Source organism: Lycium barbarum, chromosome 7, assembly GCF_019175385.1.
Source record: "Lycium barbarum isolate Lr01 chromosome 7, ASM1917538v2, whole genome shotgun sequence".
In the NCBI taxonomy this organism is placed as follows: Eukaryota; Viridiplantae; Streptophyta; class Magnoliopsida; order Solanales; family Solanaceae; genus Lycium; species Lycium barbarum.
Genome location: NC_083343.1, coordinates 97,734,326 through 97,751,802, shown reverse-complemented (window position 1 = coordinate 97,751,802; position 17,477 = coordinate 97,734,326). Strand labels below are relative to the sequence as shown.

The following is a 17,477-nucleotide window of genomic DNA, read 5'->3' as shown; positions in this document are numbered from 1 at the left end:
AGACATATGCTTGATTACATCTAAGATTTATTTTTGTTTTATCTACATCTTCATTAAAGCTCACTGGTTACGCTCTGCATAAGTCAAGACTAAATTTCTTTGTTCTTTAAAGCTAGAAGCTTTCCCACAAACTCTGCAATGAGGGGTTATACTATGTCAATCTTAGATCAACAGCACTCTGAACTGAATTGTAAAACTATGCACATCGTATGGATGCTCGATTTTTCCACATTTCGAGTGACGATGTAAAGCAGATACCTATTCGTTAATGGGACTGATCTAACTGCTCGCATGGATTACTAACTTCTAGACCTGTCAGTGGTATGAGTACTGTGCAATCTCAATCTAAGGTGCCAAGAATTCTATATTGGCTTGCAGTCCAATACTGGAAAGAATTTTACTACTTCCGTTGTAACCATATACAACAACAACAACGTACCAGTGTAATCCCACAAGTGGATCTGAGGAGAGTAGAGTCTACACAGACCTTACTCCTACCTTGAGAGGTATAGAGACCCGTTTCCGAAAGACCCTCGGCTCAAGAGTAACCGTATAAGTCGCATAAAAACTACTGTCTATACTAAGTGTAGATCAATAAATTTGTGTTTTTTTTTTTTTTTTTGAAGAGATCAATCAATTGAATTGAGAAATGTATAATTAAGTTACAAAATCATGGTTAAAACTGCCTGATCATGTATGAAAAATTGAAGCAAAAAACACGTGGACGGCAGGATTTGAACCTGCGCGGGCAAAGCCCACATGATTTCTAGTCATGCCCGATAACCACTCCGGCACGTCCACCCACATGTTGTGTAAGTGTTTGCATTTCTTTGTAACCAATGATTGTCTCTTAAGTACCTTTTTTTATAGCTTACAATTGAATCATAGATAAATGGTTTGTTACGTATTATCTTTGAAATCCATTAATCATCACATTAAGTTAGGTAGGCATTTCAAATGAGGGATCATTCTAACTAATTAAGGTGTTTGTTTTTGGGTTTCAAACTAGGTTCAGGACTGATTAACCAATTATATGTATTGCTTTGAGTTTAGATCAGTGAAGAACTTATGCACGGTATATCATGCTTATTGGCTTTTTGCTCCCCTCTCTAAAATTAATCAATACAATTGGCAAATGAAAAATCCAATACGACTTCATTGATAATTGAATCAGCAAATAAAAATGTTTATCTATCCCTTTTTTTTTTTTTTTTGTTCTATGGTTAATTTATCTGAAGCATATGTTGCATTACCGACCATATGATCAGTAGCCAATGAAAGTTTTATATTCCGTGTTTTATGTAATTGTGATAGCATTAAAGGTCACAAAATTGAAGGCAACAATCTGAAGATTCTGAGAAGTGTGGGGGAAAATATAATCGAAATTATAATTACAATTGAAAAATAAAATGAAGAAATAAAAGTATCTTCATACTGAGGCACGTATATCTCGCTTTCTTTAACGAGATTCAAGCTCACTGCAGCAAATCTAGCGGTCCAGCAGTAATCTTTCTGACTTGTCCCCTCTAGGATACAACAGCCCGATCACGTCGTATAACTCAACAAACTCTGGACAAGATGTTGAGTCCAAAGCTCTATCAAGCACCTTCCTTCAACTAAATAAACTCTCTTTTATTTTCCTCACTCTTTTAAAAACTTTCCAATGTATTTTCTTACATACCACAAGTTAAGGATGGATAACTATTTATAGGAAAAGAAAGTTATCCTTGTAATAATTGGATGAAAAGTATGGTTTAGTGGAGTATTAAATTGATAATAGTATGGAGAATATGGTTGAGTAATCAGTAGGAGTTAGAAGGAATAATGGTCACATTATGGTCTCTTTATGCCACCAAAAATGAAGAGACCAATTCTGCCTCTTTGTGGCTGCCAACGGAAAAGGAGTTACAAGGCATTATTGCCATTAACTGATGTGATTTAAAGGGAAACTTAAGGCCAAAATCTGCCTTATGAACGTGGGAGAAGAATTGGACAATCCGGCACTTTAAAGGCTGCACTTTAACATATTGATATGTAATGTTAAAATGCTCAAAATACTACAATCCTCCACTCATTTTAATATAAATCTAAGAGAGTTTATTAGTTGAAGGTAGACTATTATGCATTATGCAGGTGTGCTCTGTATTGAACCTTCTCTTAGTAGAACAATAATTTTTACTTCAGAGTCGTAGTGATCTCAGACTTGAACTATGACTGCTTAAGGGAAATAAAGAATTATTGCTTACACATAATAATCAAGGTGCTGACATGAGCTTTCACAACCAGCACATTATGGCCTTATGCTATCTCGATTTTCATGAGTACTTCTGAGAATGAGCCTAGTTCTCATAGGAAGCGACCTACTTCCACACTCACATAGGTGAAATCAGTCAAGGGTGCTTCTGTAACTTTAACACCCCCTCATACGAGCTACATAATTTCCTTAAGAGTTTATAAACTCAACCTCCACAAATCGTTATTGAATAATGCACTCACACCATAGGGAGGAAATAAATAAAATAGTGCATTTTCACAACAAGTCATCATATGATTCATTTTCCCCATTGAACCTGGTTATAGGATCTCTATTCCCTAGGTTGAGTTTCCTCATATATAACTCATGAACTTATAGGCTTCAATCTCATCTCCCTCGATGTGCTCCAGACCCTTTCTCTTGTCAAGGCCTTGGTTATTGGATCTGCAAGATTATCACACGATTTGACATAATCAACATTGATGGTACCACTTAGCGGTTTTGAACTCTAACAATAGCGGCGGTGCTATCACAATGATTAAAATAAGAGGGATTGATTTTTCAAAATAAGGTATTTGAAATAATAAATCTGTTAACCAATTCACTTCTTCACTAGCTGAAGCTAAAGCAATTAGTTCAGCCTCCATGGTAGAGTTAGCAATAATAGTTTATTTTTTTGATTTCCAACAAATAGCACCACCTCCCAAAGTAAAAATATAGTCAGTGGTAGAACAAGAATCACCAGATAAAGTGTTCCAATCTACATCAGAAAAGCCTTCAAGTACAACAGGATATTTTTTATAAAACAAGCCATAAGATTTTGTACCAACTAAATATTTCATAACTCTCGTTATGGCATGTCAATGTTCATTACCTGGCTTGCTTATAAACCTGCAAAGTACTCCAACTGCATACACAATATCAGGCCTAGTGCAATCAGTCACATATCTCAAACTTCCAATTAAACTAGCATATTCCTTTTGATTGATCACATCATTTTCACTTTGTACAGGAAATAAGTGAACACTTTAATCAAAAGGAGTTACAACATGCTTGCAATCAAGAAAGTTATATTTTTTCAAAATTTTCTCAACATAATATGACCGGTCAAGGAATATTCCATCACATGTTTAGTAATTTTTATTCCAAGAATAAAATTTGCCTCACCCAGATCTTTCATATCAAAATGGATTCTAAGAATATTGTTTGTTTCACCAATAACATTCATGTTAGAGACAAAGATCAATAAATCATCAACATAGAGGCAAACAATAACATGTGAATTATGTCAAGATTTATGATAGATGCACTTATCACACTCGTTTGTTTTAAAACCATTTTCAATCATGCAGGACTCAAATTTTTCATGCCCTTACTTTGGTGCCTGGTTCAAGCCATATAGGGATTTAGTAAGCTTACATACTTTGCTTTCTTGGCCTGCTTCTACAAAACCTTCGGGTTGTTCCATATAAATTTTCTCATTTAGGTCCCCATTTAAAAAAAACAGTTTTTACATTCATTTGGTGAATATGCAAATCAAAAATTGCAGCAATAGCATTTAAAAGTCTTATGGATGTAATTCTAGTTACCGGAGAAAAAGTATCAAAAAAATCTAGGCCTTCTAGTTGTTTAAAACCTTTAGCAATTAGTCTAGCCTTGTATTTATTAACAAAACCATCCGATTTTAACTTTTTTCTTAGGACCCTTTGCAGCCAATTGTTTTACAACCCGATGGTAAATCAACTAGCTTCCAAGTTTTACTGGAAATAAATGATTTCACTTCATTATTTACCGCCCCTTTCCAAAAAATAGCATCAGATAAAACTTCTTGTAAATTTAGATGGTCATCTCCAACATTAAAAGCATAAAAATTAGGACCAATTTTTTTTTTCTACTCTAGCTCTTTTACATTTTCTTAACTCAAAATCATCATTTTCTTTATTTTTCAAAACAGAAGTAGAAGAACTAGGTACTCATAAAATATTTTCTTTAGTCCTATGACCCCTACTATTTTTAGAATCAAATGAAAATTTATTTTCATGAAAATAGCATCACCTGATTCTATCATTATATTATCTTCAAGACTAAAAAATCTATAGGTTGTACTATTTGAAGCATAACCAAACAAAGCACAAGTAGTAACGTTTTTACCCAATCCATTAACCTCAGATAAGCTAAACAACTCCAAACTCTTAGATATCCCAAATTTGGCTTGTGGTCTCTCCACAACTCAAACAGTGTTAATTTTGTCTTTTATGAGACACACAATTCAACACATAACAAGCAGTCTAAATAGCTTCACCCCAAAAATTTAGACTTGCACTTGACTCAATAAGCATGTCATTTGTCAACTCAACTAAAGTTCTATTTTTTCTTTCTGCTATACCATCAGATGCAGGAGAATAAGATGGAGTAGTTTCATAAATTATTCCCAATGATCTAACAAAAGGATTAAACTCATTAGACTCATATTCACGACCTCTATCACTTCTAATTCTTTTTATTTTTCTACCAAACTGATTTTCAATTTCATGGAGATAAATTTTAAAATTTTCAAAAGCATAACTTTTATTTTTCATCAAGAAAACTTATGTATACTTAGAAAAATCGTCAATAAAAGTGATAAAATATCTATTTCCTCCACGAGTTAAAATTCCCTCCAAGTTCACAAATATCAGCATGAATTAACTCTAACAATTCAATTTTTCTCTCAACTTGAAAATTAGGCATTTTGTGATTTTGGCTTTACTACAAGCCTCACATTTTTCAAAATGCTTTTTAATCATTGGGATTAAACTTAAACTACTCATGATTCTCACATAACGATTATTAATATGACACAAACGAGCATTGCAAATATTAGTAGAAGAAAGCATGTAAACAAAATTAATAACTTTATTCATCTCAACATTCAACTTGAACATCCCATCACAAGCATACCCCTTTCCCACAAAAATACCCCTTTTCACTATTACAGATTAATCAGACTCAATAATTTGTTTGAAGCCTGCTTTATTAAGAAGAAAACTAGACATCAAATTTTTTCTTATAGAAGGAGTAAAAAGTACATCTTTTAAAGTTAATACCCTTCCAGAAGTGAAGCTCAACTTGACATCTCCCTTTTCAAGCACTTGAGTAGTGTGAGAATCACCAAGCATGATGGTTTTGGGCTTCTCAAATGGAGTATACACTTTGAACCAATCTTTGTCATAGCAGACATGACGGTTTGCACCAGAATCAGCCCACCATCCATCAATATTTTCAACCATGTTTATATTTGTTATCACCGCCACAAGTGGCTCTTCGGTAATGTTCTCCTGAGGTGTAGGGCCACGTTTTCGAAACTTGAAAATCGAGCAATATGCCCACTCTTGCCACAGACAAAGCATGGTCCTTCATTTTGTGCTTGGTTATTACCACCATTATTTTTCTTGGGAGGTCTACAATTATTTATCTCGAGTATTTTCCTCTTAGGCTTCATAGAGGTATTTTTGTTAGCATTAGGAGCAGCATTACTTGAAGTAATTAAATTTACCTTGTTTGTGAAGGGTTGTAAGGTGCTCTCTTCCGTTTGCAATAGTGCATCTTGGCCCCTTGCCTCTTCTTCCATGTGGATTCGCATAATCAACGTCTCAAGTGAAGTTTCCTTTTGTTTGTGGCATATAGTTTTTTGAAATTCCTTCCATGAAGGTGGAAGTTTATCTATTATGCCACAAACAATAAGGTTATCTCCAATTTTTATCTCTTCGTACATGAGCTCTCCAACAATGATTATAAAGTCTTGAGCTTGGTCTACCACTGATTTGTTGTCCACCATTTGGAAACGAAAAAATCTACTAGCAGCATATTTTTTCGCTTCAGCCTCCTCGGTTTCATGGAAGAGTTTTCTACTTTATTTGGATTCTTCTCAATTAACACATGAGAAACATTGAGAAGACTTAAGTAGAAAAGTACTTTAGCTGTCAATCTCTTGAAATGAGTACCGTTGAACCGAAATGACTTGTTAAGATCTCCCCTTTGACATCCGCAGATTTTTCAATTGTAGCCATTGAATCTCCTTAAAATTGTTGGTGAAAATACAATCGAAATTACAATTACAATTGAAATTTAAAATGAAGAAATAAAAGTATCTTCAGGCTGAGGCGCGAATATCGCCCTATTTAAGGAGATTCAAGCCCACTGCAACAAATCTATCAGTCCAACAGTAATTTTTCATCCCCTCCAGGATACAATAGCCCAATCACGTCGTATGACTCAACAGACTCTGAACAAGATATTGAGTCCAAAGCTCCACCAAAAAGAACACCTTCCTTCAACTAAATAAACTCTCTTTTATTTTCTTCTCTTTTAAGAACTCTCCAATGTATTTTTTTTTACCACTACAAGTTAAGGATGAATAACTATTTATAGGAGAAGAAAATTATCCTTGTAATAATTGGATGAAAAGTATGGTTTAGTGGAGTATTAAATTGATAATAATATGGAAAATATGGGTGAGTAATGAGTAGGAGTTAAAAGGAATAATGGTCACATTATGGTCACTTTATGCCACCAAAAACGTAAGAAACTGAGACCAATTCTGCCTCTTTGTGGCTGCAAACGGAAAAGGAGTTACAAGGCATTATTGCCATTAACTGATGTGATTTAAAGGGAAACTTAAGGACATAATCTGCCTTATGAACGCGGGAGAAGAATTGGACAATCAGGCACTTTAAAGGCTGCACTTTAACATATTGATATGCAATATTAAAATGCTCAAAACACTTGCAAGAAGTTAAAACAAAGCCACTCGATATGAGCGGTATAGCAGATTTAGTTGAGAATAGAGTCATAAAAAGAACCAAAAGACATGACCAACAGTACTGGCAATTTATTTTCTTTAGTAATATTGTAAGTTATCAGACATATATAAACAGACGAAATAAGAAGAAAGTAGGATAAAAGGGGTAACACTCCTTTGCCTTGATATCATCTTGTAACGGTTCCACGTTATAAGTGCTAGGTCGAGATGTATCACTTCTATACGTGAAAAAGGGTAAAAGTTTACATATGATGCTCCAACATCCATGAAAAGAAGGGAAATTCAGAACTTGTGGTGATGATGACACTAGGGACCAGAGTCACCGGACCAGAGAAAGAGAACCTCACATCATATAGATTCATAGCCTTCCTCTCTTTGGTTCCGATGTTGATAAATTACAGCAGCACCAACAAGTAGTGCAATTCCAAACAGTGCCAAAGCTCCAACAGCATTGTGTAATATTACAATCTCACCTGTCTGCAGTAATGAAGAAAAAAACAAGTTCAGTAAATCGGATGAAAAGGGAACACAACAGAAATAATAAAGCAAAGGAAAGATCGATGAAAAAAAATTAGATGTGTGAGGGGTGAATTTCTCTATGAGCTCAATCATCGAAAAAAAGAAGAAGAGGCGAACGCGTGAAGAGTCAACTGATGGAAGTTTCCAGTATCATTAACTCGAATGCATATAGGCCTATCAAACACCTTCACTGTCCATATAGACTTTATATATCTTGGTTGAAAGGATCTTGTTTAGACATAAGTAGGAAATTCAGTACTTTAGACCTAGAAAACTTTTAAATGAATCAAGATGTTACTTACTCCATCTGTGGAATGCAGGATAGAACTAGGCTTTGGCGATGGTTCAGCAACCAAGAGATAGAACAACCCCATCACTCCTGTATGTCTCTGGGAATTGCTATAGTTTGATAATAAAGTTACAGTCTCCCCTTCCGAAATCTTGACAGAGCCAGGTCTAGGATAACAGCTGGACATCCCAACAATGTAACCAGCTTCATTTCCTGGTTCCTTTCCTTCCCCATAGATTGGAAGAGATGAGCATATGACACGTCCATCCTAGATCAGTGCAGCGGAAAAAGAGAAAAAAGTTAAGAAAATAATCAACACCAAACTCCAACAAGATGCTCCACAAATCAGCACAATTAAACCTGCTTTGCCAACAACGTCAATTGAGAATGATATGCTATACAAACACACAATAAAACACGACCATTAATTGTCTCAAAGGGTAGGAGGCTCCATTTATTATAATAAAAAACGTAAAGTTTTCTGCAGCTAATTGAAGATAAACTGAAATGATACCATTCTGACAGTCTGGAACATAATAGTTTGAATCAGCAAAATAATCTTCTGAAGTATGAAAATCATGTCATATAAATGCTAACAACACACTTTGTTTTTATCCAATGTTAAAAGAACAAGATTAGATATGGATTCAATCAATCTGGTCTTGCAAGTGGTGGCATATATAACCAGTGTTAAGATGCAACCAATAAGCCAAGTATCAAGTTTATATACAAAAATCTTTGTTTTTATCAGTAAGTTAATTGTCTGAAAACGTATTAGAAACGCATACAAATAATCCAGATTGTAAGCAGAACATGACCAAAGAAACAAAATATAATTGCTCAGAGTACCTCTCCATGGAGGGCTATACCAGTCCCTCCTGTATGTTGGTGAGCAACTCCGTAGATGACATCTCCTCCACTAGGAAAAGTTACACTTATCTTCTTTGTATGAGTGCAATTGACATTTGCCACAGATGCCGGACATGACTCCACTAAATATTCGATCTGAATTAAAAGAAATTGCCTGAACATTAGCCAGATATATTTAGGTAGTAGCAAAGAGATAAAAATGATTTGATTTATGAACTGAATTATCATTCATTCTTGTGATTATCAAATGTACAGGATGATGCACAATATTGTATAGTAACAATTAATTTCTTGAAATGGTCAATTTTGCCATTTCAAAATGGGATAGATCCAAGTAAAAGCTGGTCAAACAAATGAACACTGTAGAGTGCTTTCTACAATATGGAGATTTTGCCGAAGAAGCATGTCATTAGGTCTTTTAGGTCTCGCGAAAATTGTATAATACTAAAATTTAGGACTATAGCTGTGATTATTCTGGATGTGCAGCAATAGATGTTTCGAAGCTGATCTATGTATATTAAACAGGTCTTTAAGGCATTGGTAGCACAAATATATATAGATAAGGAAAATAACACATTATAGGGCACTGCTTATACCTGGCAGTGATGTCTTGCCACAGTGACTGTTGAAGTTTCCGGCTTTTTCCATGTATCGGTGACATCAAGTATATAAATTTTGACAGGCACAATGGAGGCATCCCAATCAATATACTTTACTGTGTACTTCAGGTACAGGCTTCTCCTCGGTCCTTGGAACCCGTCTTTAACCTTGCATCTTGTTTCATCGTAACAACATCTCAAGCCTCCGAAATAATCTGGCTTTAGATCTCGGTCATACTCGTCCTTCGTAATGTTGTAAAGATCACACCTACATTCAGTGCATCCCAATCTATCTTCGGCACCTCGTGTATCAATTGCATGTACATTGAGCAACCATCTCTCCTCGTATCCAGGAGGTACTTCGACTGGATTACCGACTTCTATTCCATAAGGGTCTGGAACATAAGTGATTGTTTTTCGGGTCTCTGACCCGAGGCCAAAATATTGAGAAAGACCCCCATCACATATCCCTGAGTTTCTCTTGATAATAAAATCTGATTGGTGGAACCCCATATTGCCATGGTACTTTGCTATTTCCACACCTTCTCGATGATAATATCTTACAACAACCCAGTGGTGAAGATATGTCTCATGGAGGGGTATAGAATTCCCTGCCTCATCAACTACTTCAGCATCGAAATTTTTGATAGCAATATGGCCTTTTGGGAAGTCAATATTGTAGTAAAACTTGTTGGAGACAGATCCAGGTTCCAGCACAAACACTGGTGAGAGAAAGACAGCAGATTTCACACCGTTTTCTTCTGTGAATTGAGATTGTGAACTTGAAACTGTTATTAGCAGTAAGAGTGCAAGTGAAAGCAACTGGAAATTTGAACAGCCTGACATCTTTTCCTCTTTCCCACTTCACTATGCTAGTATATCTGTTGACAACAGTATCCTCAACCAATTAACACCCCATAAATTTAAGTTCCGAATATTATGTGAGTTAAGCAAAAAGAGTCTAATATTGGTTTCTGCATAATAAGAATGCATATATTCGTCTGTCACTTGTTGTTGCAGATAAAAGGAATTAGATAAAGGGTCATGTTACTATAACAAGCCTTTTCCCCTATCTGGTACTTGAAAGCCAAATACATGCAATTTGTACAATACTCCCCCCGTCCCAAAATAAGTGTCGTTTTAGCAAAACAAATTTGTCCAAAAATAATTGTCGCTTTAGGAATTCAAAACAATAATTAGTACTTGTTTTCAACTATACCCTTAATATTAAAGAACAACTTCTTCTTAATAGTCTCAATTCACAAAAACAATAGCGCAACTTAGTAAACGATACCTTGTATTTATTGTTTTGCTTAATGGGAGTGAGAGCTAAAACGACACTTACTTTGACGGAGGTAGTAACATATACTAGAAATTTAAAGAAAAGATTAAACTTAATTAAACAGTGTAGTTTCACAGATGTTAGCAGTTCATCTACTTTCTTCTCAGGTTACCAATTCACTCATAGTGTAAAAATTGTACACAAGGCTTAATTATATTCTTCGAAAACTGACCTATTATAACCGATTAAATTCTTTAGTCTTTTACACTGAATCTTTTGATAAGAGTATACTGATGATCATCTTGACTAACAATATAGAAGGAAAAAGAAAAATGAAAGATCATCAAGCAAGAGAAAGAAACAGATGGAGATAACTATGTCAGCACGATGATATTCTTAATAGTCTCAATTCACAAAAACACCAAATAAATAGCGCAACTTAGTAAACGCTACCTTGTATTTATCATTTTGCTTAATGGGAATGAGAGCTAAAACAACACTTACTTTGACGGAGGTAGTAACATATACTAGAAATTTAAAGAAAAGATTAAACTTAATTAAACAGTGTAGTTTCACAGATGTTAGCAGTTCATCCACTTTCTTCTCAGGTTACCAATTCACTCATAGTGTAAAAATTGTACACAAGGCTTAATTATATTCTTCGAAAACTGACCTGTTATAACCGATTAAATTCTTTAGTCTTTTACACTGAATCTTTTGATAAGAGTATACTGATGATCATCTTGACTAACAATATAGAAGGAAAAAGAAAAATGAAAGATCATCAAGCAAGAGAAAGAAACAGATGGAGATAACTATGTCAGCACGATGATATTCTTAATAGTCTCAATTCACAAAAACACCAAATAAATAGCGCAACTTAGTAAACGATACCTTGTATTTATCGTTTTGCTTAATGGGAATGAGAGCTAAAACAACACTTACTTTGACGGAGGTAGTAACATATACTAGAAATTTAAAGGAGAGATTAAACTTAATTAAACAGTGTAGTTTCACAGATGTTAGCAGATCATCCACTTTCTTCTCAGGTTACCAACTCACTCAATAGTGTAAAAATTGTACACAAGGCTTAATTATATTCTTCGAAAACTGACCTGTTATAACCGATTAAATTCTTTAGTCTTTTACACTGAATCTTTTGATAGGAGTATACTGATGATCATCTTGACTAACAATATAGAAGGAAAAAGAAAAATGAAAGATCATCAAACTAGAGAAAGAAACAGATGGAGATAATTATGTCAGCACGATGATATCCATATTTCCTTATCTATACATATTCCCTTTTGAGGGTAAACACTTATATGTCAGAATCCATTTTTATACATATTCCTGCATAAATGTGGAATACTTCGAGCAACGGATTGCTCTTTTTATCCATATATCCTTATATATAGATATGATAAAAGACACACCTGAACTATATTTTTTGCGAGTTTCCCACCCACACTACTTGTTGTTCCTTTTTTATCCATACTTCCTTTTATATATATATATATATATATATAATTTTTTTTTTGTTTTTGACCATTAACTCTTGAACTAATGATTGGATGCAAGCTCATATATATGGCATGCATAGAATCTTCGCGCGTAAATTAGAACAAGAAAACAGAAATTAAGAAGAAGAGACAAGCTTACCTGATAAAGGATTATGGGGCAAAAGTTCACTGGAGAGACACAGGCACAGAGTAGCAACTCAAAATTTGGAATTCCAGTAACAGGCTTTATGGGAGAAAGGAGCTCTCAAATGAATAGACCATGACTATTGTATGATATGAAGCATAATTACGTATCAAGATAGGTGTTTCTTTAGGAGGACACGTGTCCTCATCTGCTGAGGACAGTGCTTACGACATCATCTGAAAGATCTATGTATTTTGGATGGGATTTACGTTGGAATTTAGGGAAATAGTCAAATGATTTGTGGACAAAATTTGGGAGAGTTCATATTCTCTTGATAGTGACATGCTCACAACGTCTTGATGGCAAAGGAAACAGGTAAACCCAACATCTAGAAGATGGTTAACATTAACATAGAAATTTTGATTTTATGTCGTAGATAATTTACCATAAGTAGTCAAAATATATTTATAATTTGGTCTCAAAATACTTGTCGTGCTTATAAAAAATACTTATTATTTTACAAGTTCAAGAATAAATTAATTATCTTTTTAATTTTATTTATAGTATTAATTGTTTTATGACCCATAAATAAAATAATCATTTAATGAGAGGGATTATATATCCTTAAGACATAATAAGTTTAAAATAGTCAAGAACCTCTTAATTAATATTTTTTTAGGAAGAGTGTAAATGAAAAAAGACGACAAGTATTTTGAGACGGAGAAAGTACGTAATATCAATGTATAGATATACACCTTTACGAGAAGCTTGTCATACAATCATATTTACATTAATATATATATATTATTATTTTAATTTAGCATTTAACCAACTAATACGATTCATTGTATCCATCGATTTGATGCACTTGACTGATAATAAATTAGATGTCAATTTGATTTATATTTTCGATTAACATAAATCATATTAAAAAGTCAAAAAAGTAATTTGACAAAGATCACATAACGTTGATAATTAAACAAATTTAAATTATTTAAAATTGTGAAAATTTATGGAAGGATTTTATTACTAGGACTTAAGTTATACTCCACCGTCCATTTTTACTTGTTCTGTATTGAGCCTATTGACTTGTCACACCCCTTAAGGATGCATAAATAGAATGACAATTTTATTATATCACTTCTAATTATTACTAAGTTATCTGATGATCTATCTATATATAATAAGAGAGGCAAAAGCATGATAGGATGACAAGTGTCTATCACAAGAAATTTTTTATTTTAAAAATAAAATAAAACTAAAATAAAAAGAATGAAAAGAAAAGACAAAAAAAAAAAAAAAAAAAAAACCAGAAAAACTAAATTTAAATACACCTACGTTTTTTGAATTGAAAACTGACAAATTTTTTAATTGGAAAATAAACCTATGTTATTTCTTAATTTTGAAAAGAAAACCTTATCTTTAAATATACTTTATTTTCCTTTCTCTTTTTTGACCTTCTTTTTAAAGTTAATTTGATCCATAGTAATTTTTTAAATATTATATTTCATACTTTAAACGAAATCAACTTAGCCTTTTAAATAAATAAATATATACGATAAAAGGTTAAAAATTTAATTTTAAATACTAACAACTTCTTATCTGCATTGAACTTGAGACGACAAACAAAAATGTTATATTTAAATGATATAAAAATAATTAATTGATTTTTTTTTAATAAAAAATAGTGCACATAAATAACTGCCAATTCATATTAGAGCTAACTCCTCCTTTATAGTAACTACAAGGGAAAAACAAATACAGATTTTTAAAAATATAAATTACGTGTATTACAACTTCCTTCTGAATACAGATTTTTGAATTTGAATTAAATAAATTTATATCTAATTGAGAATTTTGAATTTCAAATCTATAAATAAAAAATAAAAAACAGCAAAGTAGTCACGTTCTTTTAACTAGGGGTGGGAGTTCGGTTTTTCGGTTCGGTTTTATCAAACTTCGGTTTAGCTATTTCGGGTTCGGTTATTTGAAGGTGCTCACCAAATACCGAATCAAACTAGTTCGGTTTGGTTCCTTCGGTTTCGATTTTTTAAAGTTCGGTTCGGTTCAGTTTCGGTTTTTTCAATTCGATTTTTTTTAATATAATATTAGAAGCGATTCCATTGACACTAATTCATATTCTCAAAAACAATAAAACATAAAACTGATAAATTGAAATCAAAATCAAACAAACAGGATATACAAGAACAGAAAACTATAATCATGACATAGGATTACTAGGTGTTATATACATACCGTAAGAATAATTAAGAAAACACATAAAGGACATACATTAATCCTAAAGAAACATCCTAGTTACCTTTCTTTGTTAAGGATATTTGATTTTTTCAATTGAAGTGAAAAATTAGGGATACAAATGCAAAAGAGGACTTATAACAATTGGGTTTTTTTTTTTTGCTTTAAACTTAATGGGCCTGAATTATTTTAATTTTTTTGGGTAATGTATTAAATTTCGGTGTGCGTTCGGTTTTATCAAACTTCGATTTGGCTATTTCGGTTTCGGTTTTTTGGACGATGGACACCAAACACCGAACCAAACTAGTTCGGTTCGGTTTGTTGAAGTTTCGGTTCGATTCGATTTTTCGGTTTTCGGTATTTATGCCCAGCCCTACTTTTAACTCCTTTGTAGCAACTATATTCCTTCTTTGTAGCAAGTAAATACAAGGGCAGTTTTTGTCTCCTGATTTTTATTTTATTTTTTAAATATTTAAATGGTGTTTTGGCTCCTTATATAGCAGTTTTTCCACCAGATAATTATACGTAACCAGTAAATCATGTTTTCTTTTGCTTCTTCAAAAACCAAAAGTCACGTCCTTTTTCTCTTCTTTTCTCAATAAGGAACAATTATGAAACGCTTAAAAATCCAACGTAAGACCAGACGTCTTTATTCTATGAAAGTTGAACTTGGCATTTCACAGCCTTCTGCTTCATCTTGCAAGGTTTTTTTTTCTGGGACTATAGTAAAATAATCTGCTGATTTTTTATGTAATTTTTTCCATCGATGTAACTTTGATCAAATTTTTTTCTTTACAGATACTGCACAAAATACATTGCGAGAAATTTCTATACAAAATTATACCAACAATCTTTTTGGTATTTTATTTTTGGATTGACGCTGTTACTTTTTTATTTTTTATAGGAAAATCCAATTTTTCCATCGCTAAAGGGAAATCTTCAGTGGCTAACTTTTGCACTAGCTTGGGAAGTTATGAACAAACAGTTAGAGAAAGCAAGATAGTATGTAGTTGTGTACTCTTACTTATGAATTTTCTTTTCTTTTGGTTGATTTTAACTGCATTATATATCATCCGACCTTTTCTTTTTCATCAAAAACTTGGTTATGGGGCATAATTTTTTGTCTGTGCATTTATTTTTTACAACTTCATTCACTTAATTTCATCATAAGCAAGAAGGATAACTATGTAAGTGAGTGAAGGTTCGTATAGAAACAAAAAAAGATATCATTACAAAACTTTCCTTAAAAAATCTTTCCTTTTGCTATAAGTTTTAATAATAGCATTGGTGTAAGAAGGTTTCTTTTGCTTTTATGGAGCATCGGGTTTTTCAGGTTAGTTTTCTCTCACTTTTATGGAGTATTTATTTATTAATTTGTAAAATACTACTCCCTCTGTTTCAATTTATTTGAACCTATTTCCTCTTTAGTCCGTGCCAAAATGAATGACCTCTTTCCTAATTTGGAAACAAATTCACTTTATTATTGATTTACAGCCACACAAATTTTCAAGGCTTATTTTGAACTATAAGTTTCAAAAGTCTTCCCTCTTACTTAAATGTCGTGTCCAGTCAAATGGATTCAAATAAATTGAAACGGAGGGAGTATGTTATTTCGGATTCAGGATGGAATATATAATGCCACGTAGACCAACGGAAGTAGAAATATTCATATGGAAATGGCTAAAGGAACACGCGAGGTACCTTTTTGTTAATGAAGTTTCTCATGTATGTTGTTTGTTGATAGATTTTTCTACTGTGTTATGCAATAATTTTTCACAATAAATGCAAAGTTTTGTCTTAGGTTGGGACGTGGGTCTTTGAGATAATATCTTAGTCCTCATATTTGATAGTTGATACTTTTTATATATAAGATTTGCTATGATCAATTCTTTTATTATTGACCGCGCATCGCGCGGGTACGAATACTAGTTGGAATTAATATGACATACTTTAAAAGTTGTGCGACCACTTCCTTGAACTTTCCAACCCAATAATTAAGAAAATAAAGGTAAATAGGTATGAAATTATAAATTAACTTTTGATTTTCCAAACCAAACAAGAAAAAATGAACAACTATTTTAATATACTGGACAAATAAAAATGAACGGGGCGGTAAGACAATTACGAAGCCCGGTAATTGTTTTCACACCTGTGAAACTATGATGTCCTCCCAGGCCATTCTCAACCACCTCAACACTAGGATGCCAATACCTGTTCATATTTAATTTTATAGTAATTTTCATTTATTTTTTTCTTGACAGAGAAATGAAAAAATAGAAGAACCACAAGAAGTACATATTATCAAAGTGGTGAGTCTCACTCAGTATTAAATACCGACAAAGTAGTTTGACAAAGATCACATCACGTTGATAATTAAACAAAATTTAAATTATTCAAGTTGTGAAAAATTATGTGAAGGATTTTATTACTAGGAGACTCTAGTTATATATTAAAAAATTAATACATCAAAAGGAACTTTAAACATTTGGGAACATGGTTCAAGGCGGCATGTCACGACTTAAGACAATTATAAGGGCCGGTAATTGCTTTCGCAACTGTGAAATTATGATTTCCCAAGTCATTATCAACCACCTAAACATTAGGCGCCAACACTTATCCATTTTTCAATTTATAGTAGTTTTCAATTTTTTTTGGACAACGAAATGAAAACTAGAAGAACCACAACAAGGATACATCATCAAAGTGGTGAGTCTCACTCATGATTAAATACCGAAAAGCGGGATGAGATTTAACAAACTTAGACAAGATCAAAGCTGGTTATTAGGTTACCATGATGTTGAGTTATGATAAGAATGTGTTTTGATGATTGACAAACAGGGTTGAAGAACTTGATTCATGTGCGTATTAATACTAGAAGAAAGGTTCGAGTTGGAAATTTTGGAGGCGGTGCATAATTATTGTGATTAATCAATTCTTAATATTATATTATGCATTAATTA

At 33.0% G+C, this 17,477-nt stretch overlaps 1 protein-coding gene and 1 non-coding gene across 2 annotated transcripts; both read right to left on the bottom strand.

The window, feature by feature from the left end:
- Positions 1–719: 719 nt before the first annotated feature.
- TRNAS-AGA (transfer RNA serine (anticodon AGA)) lies at positions 720–801 on the bottom strand. Its single transcript has one exon. It is a non-coding gene; the product is annotated as a tRNA-Ser (tRNA).
- A 6,303-nt stretch (positions 802–7,104) lies between these two features.
- LOC132603608 (uncharacterized) lies at positions 7,105–12,528 on the bottom strand. The gene is made up of 5 exons (XM_060316740.1): positions 12,277–12,528; positions 9,330–10,213; positions 8,713–8,868; positions 7,877–8,131; positions 7,105–7,532 (listed from the first exon to the last, which is right to left on the bottom strand). The coding sequence occupies exons 2-5, from the start codon at positions 10,176–10,178 to the stop codon at positions 7,404–7,406; spliced, it is 1,389 nt and encodes a 462-aa protein (XP_060172723.1). The 5' UTR covers positions 10,179–10,213; positions 12,277–12,528; the 3' UTR covers positions 7,105–7,403.
- Positions 12,529–17,477: the final 4,949 nt, after the last annotated feature.

Coding starts and splice junctions, on each gene's coding strand:
- LOC132603608 (XM_060316740.1), bottom strand. CDS start 10,178: ATGTCAGGCTGTTCAAATTTCCAGTTGCTTTCACTTGCACTCTTACTG. Junction 8,869..9,329: donor TGGCAAGACATCACTGCCAG/GTATAAGCAGTG, acceptor CTTTTAATTCAG/ATCGAATATTTAGTGGAGTC. Junction 8,132..8,712: donor GTATAGCCCTCCATGGAGAG/GTACTCTGAGCA, acceptor GCACTGATCTAG/GATGGACGTGTCATATGCTC.